At 55.5% G+C, this 7,352-nt stretch overlaps 1 protein-coding gene across 1 annotated transcript in view; it reads left to right on the top strand.

Moving 5' to 3' along the window:
- The window catches only part of CX3CL1 (chemokine (C-X3-C motif) ligand 1), an 11,855-nt gene that overhangs the window by 2,259 nt on the left and 2,244 nt on the right, over positions 1-7,352 (top strand). The window contains exons 2-3 of the mRNA XM_015558786.1: positions 4,459-4,585; positions 6,835-7,048. Of these exons, the coding sequence (XP_015414272.1) occupies positions 4,459-4,585; positions 6,835-7,048 (341 nt within the window). The remainder of the gene's footprint in view (positions 1-4,458; positions 4,586-6,834; positions 7,049-7,352) is intronic.

The following is a 7,352-nucleotide window of genomic DNA, read 5'->3' on the forward strand; positions in this document are numbered from 1 at the left end:
CCCGGCAAGAAAGAGAAAAAAAAAATCAGCTTTAAGCTGCTGTAGTCCACCCCCCTGCTTAGCGGTGAGGGGCGGATGGGGAAGGCACGGGAGGATAAATGCGGGGTGTTGGATCCAGGCCCCCGTGGGACTGAAATAAAAATGCCTCTCTTTCCCCATTGGTTGAGATGGTCTATGTCACACGGTGCTTCTGGGTGCATTTTGCTGATTCATTCAACAACTATTTCTTGGGCACTTACTATGTGCCAGGCACTGTTCTTGGTCCTGAGACAAGATCAATGAGTAAAACCGCCCAAGGTCCCAGGCCTCGGGCCGTGAACATTGATTGGTGAAGGTAGACAATACACAAAATAGATCAGTAAACAATTTGATCTGTTAGAAGGAGAAAAAAATGCTGTGATTAAAAAAAAGGGGGGCAAAAGAGAGGGTTGAAATTTTAAGTAAGAGCCCAGGGAGGCCTCCCTGAGGAGGAGGCACGGAGGGAGGTTGGGAGGGAGACAGGGGGGTACGGGGGTACGGGGGGTGGGGGCGGATAGGGCATGTGGATATCTCCAGGGCAGTGGTCTGCAGTGAGGGTTTGCCCCCAGGGGAATATCTGGCAATTTCTGGAGATATTTTTGGTGGTTCTAAACGCCCCACCATTTTTTGGTTGGGGGGTGCTCCCACCTAGAGGGTAGAGGCCAGGGATGCTGCCAAAGGCCCTACAGGACACAGGACAGCCCCATGACAGAGGGCTACCTGGTCCGAAAGGTCAGTGGTGTTTGCTGTTGAGGAAACCCTGCTCTGAGGGTCCAGATATTGAAAAAGCTTTATTCTCACAACCACCCTGTGAAGCGGGGATTATTGTGCCCATTTCACAGGCCAGGGAATCGAGGCTCGGACAGCCCAAGGGTCTCATCTAGGACACACACCTAGCATGGGCTCAAGCCCTCTATCGCCTCACTCAGAGACCCAGAACATTCCTGCCCCTTCCTGTCTGTGGCCTCTTCGAAGTCCTTGAGGACAAGCCTTAGAGGCACCTCCTCCAAGAAGCCTCCCGGATTACTTGTAGCAGGGAGTGGTCTCTCCCTCGTGTAACCCTCAGCACAATCGGGATGTATGTGGAAACACGGTGTGTTACCCTGGAAAAGTGGGGTGTCTCGGACCTGGGAAGACAACCAATCTGGCACTAAGCAGCTGTGTGCTCTCGGGCCTGTCATTTCCCCTCTGATTCCAGCGTCTGCATCTGTGAAATGGGCATAACCACACCCCCTCGGCAGGGCTGTTGAGAATTAATGAGATCCGATGTGTGCGTGCTGAGCGCAGGCTCTGACACATAGTAGGTGCTCCAGTAGGAAGTTCTCTGGGACTCTGTGGGATGTCTTAGCTGCCCATCAGGCCAGGAGCTTTCTGAAGGCAGCGGCAGGCTTTGTTCAACCCGCTATTCCCGGCAAGATGGAGGGTTAGCATTTGTTGGTTGCGTCAACACAGGACCTGCTAGCGTTTATTGGGAGTGAGGTTCTCTCCAAGCGCAGCACCGGTACCCTTGGGAGAAAGTTCAGGGTTAAGGACAGAGGACCTGGGTCTTTGTAGATATTCAAAAGTAATTCAAACAAATGTTGGCTGAATCAGGACATGGATGGATGGATGGATGGATGGATGGATGGATGGATGGATGGACAGATGGATGGATAAATGGATGGATGGATGGATGGATGGACAGATAGATGAAGGATAGGTGAGTGGGCTGATGAGGGATGGATGAGTGGATAAATGAGAGGAGATGGAGGATGAGTTGCAGGTGGAAGGTGGTAAGTGGGTGAGTGGGGGCTGCGTAGATGGATGGGTGGGGTAAGCAGAAATGGGTGGGAGGTACACATGGGTGGATGTGGAATGAATAAAGGATTGACAAGAGAGAGCAGATAAATGGATGGATGGATGGATGGATGGATGGATGGATGGACAGATGGACAGACAGACGGGTGGATGGATAGGGGGTAGAGGAATAAGTAGACTGAGGCATTATTTCACTTAGTGAATCTTTATTGAGTATCCACTTTGTGCTGGAAGACATTATGACACCGAGACAGACAAGCACCTGCCCTCCTGAAACTCAAGTGAGAGATCATAAATGACTGGCTGGCCGGAGGCACTGTCTCCATAGACAGGAGAGAAAACTTCAGTTCCAAGAAGGAAATAGGCCTCGGTTAGTCACCCAACCTTCCCTGGGCAGGCCCTGGAGCAGAGCGGGCCGAGGGCATTCAGGCACCGTGGCAGAGGGTGGGGGCTGTGGGGACAGGCTGACTCTGTGGCTCCTTAAAGCCCCCGAGGTGACAGTGGCCTTCCCCCTCCGGGGAACTTGAGTCCAGAGAGCGAACTGACCTTACCTAGCTCCTCCTTCCCACCCAGTGGGGCACCTTTTCTCTGCGGCTTTTCCCAGAAAGACACCTCCCAGGCCAGTCCAGGGAGCTGCCTCCTGGCTCGGCTCACCAGGGCCTGGGGGCGCTGCAGCGGGGTGGGGTGGTTCGAGGTCCTGCAGGGGGAAAAGGGAGACAGGCAACCAGGGGACTTTCCAAAGAGAGAAAGGCAGCCAGCCCATGACTCAGGGAGCAGCTGCTGGGAGCACCCCCTCCCCACCCCAGTGCATGTTTGCATGTCCACGTACATGTGCCTGTGCATGAGCAATGTGTGTTTTGGTGGAGCCCAGGCACCAGCTGGGGCCTGCAGGGCCCTGCAGAGCTAGACAAGATCGGCTGCTCTCTCTCCTCCGCTGTGTGTGTGTGTGTGTGGAAGTCCTGACTCTGGATTTTTGTAAAACGTTCCAGGGTCTTGCTTCTGCTGCAGTATGACCTTGACCCAGAACTGAAACTCAGTCTCTTCCTCATTTTTTACATACCCCTGCCCAGCTTACACCAAACAAAGAAATGTTACTGAAGATTTTAGCGGGGGGAGAGGGGGGGAGTTGGGAATGCAATGCAAACCACTTCAAATGTTTTATATAAAATATTCGAGTTCTCAAGTGTCTGTTGAGTCACCCTCATCCTGTCTTGGGGTCTCTCTCTGACTCCATGTGGTTGGTAGCCAGCCATCTGCAGGCCCCTGCTTCCCCAACTCTGCTCCCACCCCAGGCACCCCCTTCCTCACAGAGAAAGGAACTTCCATGGGAGAGAGAAACAGTAATCGGCTGCCTGCTGCACGCCCCCTACTGGGGATCGAGTCCACCAGCCTGGCATGTGCCCTGACCAGAATCGAACCCCGACCTCCTGGTGTATAGGACAATGCTCAACTACTGAGCCGCACCAGCCAGGAGCACCTGGTTCTTAATGACAGAACAAAGGATGGTCCACAAAGCAGACCCCTCCCCACTGTTCTTAGAGGAGGTTGTACTTTTTAAAAAATGTTTTATTATATTATCTGCTACATGTGCCAGGTTGTATGTATTTGTATGTATGCCTGTGTGTGTGCGTGTGTGTGTACTAGAGGCTCAGTGCACAAAATTCATGCACTGGGGGTGGTGCGGGAGGGGGGCCTCTTAGCCTCGCCTGTGCCCTCTTGCAGTCTGGGAGCCTTCGGAGGATGTCCAACTGATGGCTTAGGCCCGCAGTCGGACTTCCTTAGCGCTGCCTGCTGCGGAAGCTGGAGAGGCTCCTGCCACCACCACTCGCCAGCCATGAGCCTGGCTTCTGGCTGAGCTGAGCTCCCCCTGTGGGAGCACACTGACCACCAGGGGGCAGCTCCTGCATTGAACATCTGCCCCCTGGTGGTCAGTGAGCATCATAGTGACCAGTCATCCTGCTGTTTGGTCAATTTGCATATTAGCCTTTTATTCTATAGGATATGCCACTGTGTTTGTTGCTGTGTATGTGTGTATGTGTGAGCATGTCACGGATAAGCACATGAGATGTGATGGCAAGAGGGCTGGGTGTGTCTCAGGTCATGGAAATCCATGAATATGGACACTTGAGAGGGAGGGATAGGGTGTGTATGGGGGGGTGATAGTTGAGCAGGTGACTTCCTGGGGTAAAGGCAACAAGAGTGGTGCATGGGCAGCACCACAGGCCCAGGAGCATGATGGGAGCCAGGCCTGGTAGGAGAGCCTGTCCTATTACTTCCTGGCTATGTGAGCTCCGGCAGATCCCTGTCAGTCTCAGACTCGGCCCCTCTGTTTACAACAGACCAATTATAGCAACTTAATTCTGGAAGCTAAACACTTACTATGCGGCAGGCCATAGGAGCTTTACCCTGTGAGGTAGATACTATCATTGTCCCCATTTTACAGGTGGGGAAACTGAGGCATGGAGAGGTTTGGCCAGGGATGGGCGGGATGGGGGCAGGGTGGAGGGCTGAGGTCAAGGGTCTTGAAGGCCAGGTGTGCAGGGCACTGGCTCTTGGGTGGTGTGGCTGGGACCAGCTGGCATGGGGCTGAGAAGCCAGGTGCCCCCAGACAGTTCTGCTGACTGGGGGCTTCTGTGGGCTCAGGACAGCACCACAGTGTGGACACATGCAGCGTCATATGCAACGCAATGGCAATGACCCGGGAGATCCCCCTGAGACTCCTAAAGAGCTATCGACGAACGGAACCATCTTGCCGCACACCTGCCATCATGTAGGTACCACCCTCTCCGCCTCTGCATGCCTGTCAGGCCCTGGGGACCGCCCCCGACCTCTGATAATGCATGCTCACCTCCTCCCAGCCCCACCGGGCTCCTGGCCAAGGGCCTCCTGCTTGCCCCCTCGTTGACCTTAATATCCGCGCCGCAAGCAAGGTGGGGAGCGGCTTCCTGCATGGCCTGTGGCCCGGAGCAGCCACGAAGGCTCACTTCTCCTGGGCCAAAGAACGTTCTCTGCAGCTCCGGAGCCTGCTGGGCTTCCTGGGGGAGGTACGTCCTGGGGGTCTCAAAGTGCAGACTCCAGAATCCAACAGGCATGGGCAAATCCTGGCTCGGCCACTCGCAGGCTGGTGGCCCTGGTCACAGCGCCTGCCCGCCCGCTGCAAAGTGGGTGGTTGGGAGGATGGAAGGAGATAATGTAACTAACGTACTCTGGGCAGGGGCCCAGCCAAGCCAGCTCCTCTCAGCCGTGGGGACCCCTGGCCCCTTGGTACTGACCAGTGGCCCATCCCGGAGGCCTTTCTTCAGGACTGTAGGCCCTAAAGCAGTGCAGCAGGACCCAGAGGCCTGGCAGCAGGAAGTGGGCCCAGCTGGCGTGGCTCAGTGGTTGAGCATTACCGTATGAACCAGGAGATCACAGTCTGATTCCTGGTCAGGGCACATGCCCAGACTGCAGGCTCCATCCCCAGTGTGGTCATGCAGGAGGTGGCCGGTCCATGATTCTCTCTCATCATTGATGTTTCTAGCTCTCTCTCCCTTTCCCTTCCTCTCCGAAATCAATAAAAATATATTAAAAAAGGAATGGCCAGTGGGCCTTTGAAATCCAGGCTTAGCTCGGAGAAGGCGTGCGCTCCCATCGACCGCCCATCGAGTGTGCAGTTGCTGCAGGAGCCCTCTCTGCCGCCCCACCCGCACCCCAGGCTTGCTGCCCCGGGCCCCCCCACATATTTGCTTCTGTTTCCTAGGGGCAGGGGAAGCGGGAAGCACCGGGGAGGGCTCAGCTGGGGGGCCGCACAGGATCACGCTGGCCTCCTGGACAGCTGTGGCGCCCAGCACACGGGCCTGGGAGCGGTCCTGTTACCCTGGAGGCTTGATTTTCTCTGCAAAACAGGGATGAGCGTGGTAGCCACCTTGCAGGAGGGGCGAGAGGCGCAGGCCACACACGGAGCAAGGGCCGGTCACCTCTGGGCCGTGTCCGGCAGTGAACCAGCCACATCGGGCTTCAGAGGACACTCAAGGTTTGGTGGCACTCAGGGCCCCAATGTGGCCACCACATACATGACTGTGTCTCCAAGCCAACACACACACACACGCACACACACACACTAGGAGAGAAGGGTCGTGATCCAGAGGGAGGAGAGGGAGACGGCCCGTGACATCGGTCCGTTTCCAGGGTGAGGAGGTCCCGCCAGGGAGCTTGCCAGTCACTCACCTGGCGGCAGAGAACACCTGTCACCGCTCCCTCCAACCAAGACTCCCAGCTCAGAGCCCCCACCTCAATGGCAAGGACAATATTAGTAAGATATTAGTAAGATTGTTATTCAGCAGTTACGGATCTACTCTGAGCCAGGGGCCTTGTTTTTCTTTAGCTTGCTTAATTTTTTTTCTTTAAAAAAAGGAAAAAAAAGGGCTGAAGAGCATGATTTATTTGGTAATCCTCACCGATGATATTTTTTCTATTGATTTTTAGAGAGTGAAAGGAAGAGAGGAGGGGGGAGGGGGAAGAGAGAGAGAGAGAGAGAAACATCAATGTGAGAGAGACACATCAACTGACTGCCTCTGGGATGTGGTCCCGGTCAGGGATTGAACCTGCAGCCAAAGTACATGCCCTTGACCAGGAATCTAACCGGTGACCTGCAGGTCGATGCTCTAACCACTGAGCAACCGGCCAGGGCCTGAGCCAAATGCTTTACAAAATGTTTGTTTTTTATAATCATAAGACAGAAGCAGGGTGACCCACTGGTCCCCGTTTGCCTGGACTCTCACGAAGAGGCCTGCATCCCGGGAACACCCTCAGCCCCCATTGTCTGGGTGGCTGGTCACCCACAGAGAGCAGGGATCACAGTTCCACCTCCCAGGCGAGGACACAGAAGTTCCAGGGGCCAAGGTCCCCCAGCTAAGCTCACGGCCAGTAGTCAGTGGCTGGGCAGGACTTCCAGCCGGTCTGCTCACCTGCGGGGCATGGCGTGGCACCCCCACCCCATGGCACCTGGACATCACAGGTCCCTGTCTTCTGTCCCCGCAGCTTTAAGACCAAAGGGGGCAGGGAGCCCTGTGCGGACCCCAAGGAGGACTGGGTGAAGAAAGCCATGGAGTATCTGGACCGCAAGGAGGACCTGGACCCCAAGGCCGCTCGCTTGTCTGGCAACAAGACCGACCCCAGGACCTCCCAGGCCACCAGGGGGACGGACCAGTCTCTGGCCTCAGAGCCCATGGCCACCGCCACCGCCACCACCACCACCACCACCACCACCACCACCACCACCATAACAGTAACACCAGCAGATGAACCAAGGAATCAGAGTCTCTGGGGAACCTGGGACTCTATATGAAGTATATCCCCAGATGTTTCTGCAGCAGCTTATGTGGGGCCTCTGGAGCAACTGGTCTACCCAACAGGACAGCTGCCAGTCACTGGGTAATTTTGGCACTGCACACATCCAAGGCAGCAAGTGTGGCTAAAATTTAGTCTGAGCTCCAGAGGAAGGCCACCTTTCTCTTTGTATGACTGTCAGCTGGCAGGCTGTGTCTTCAGGCCTGGGA

Source organism: Myotis davidii, unplaced genomic scaffold, assembly GCF_000327345.1.
Source record: "Myotis davidii unplaced genomic scaffold, ASM32734v1 scaffold590, whole genome shotgun sequence".
Classification (NCBI taxonomy): Eukaryota; Metazoa; Chordata; class Mammalia; order Chiroptera; family Vespertilionidae; genus Myotis; species Myotis davidii.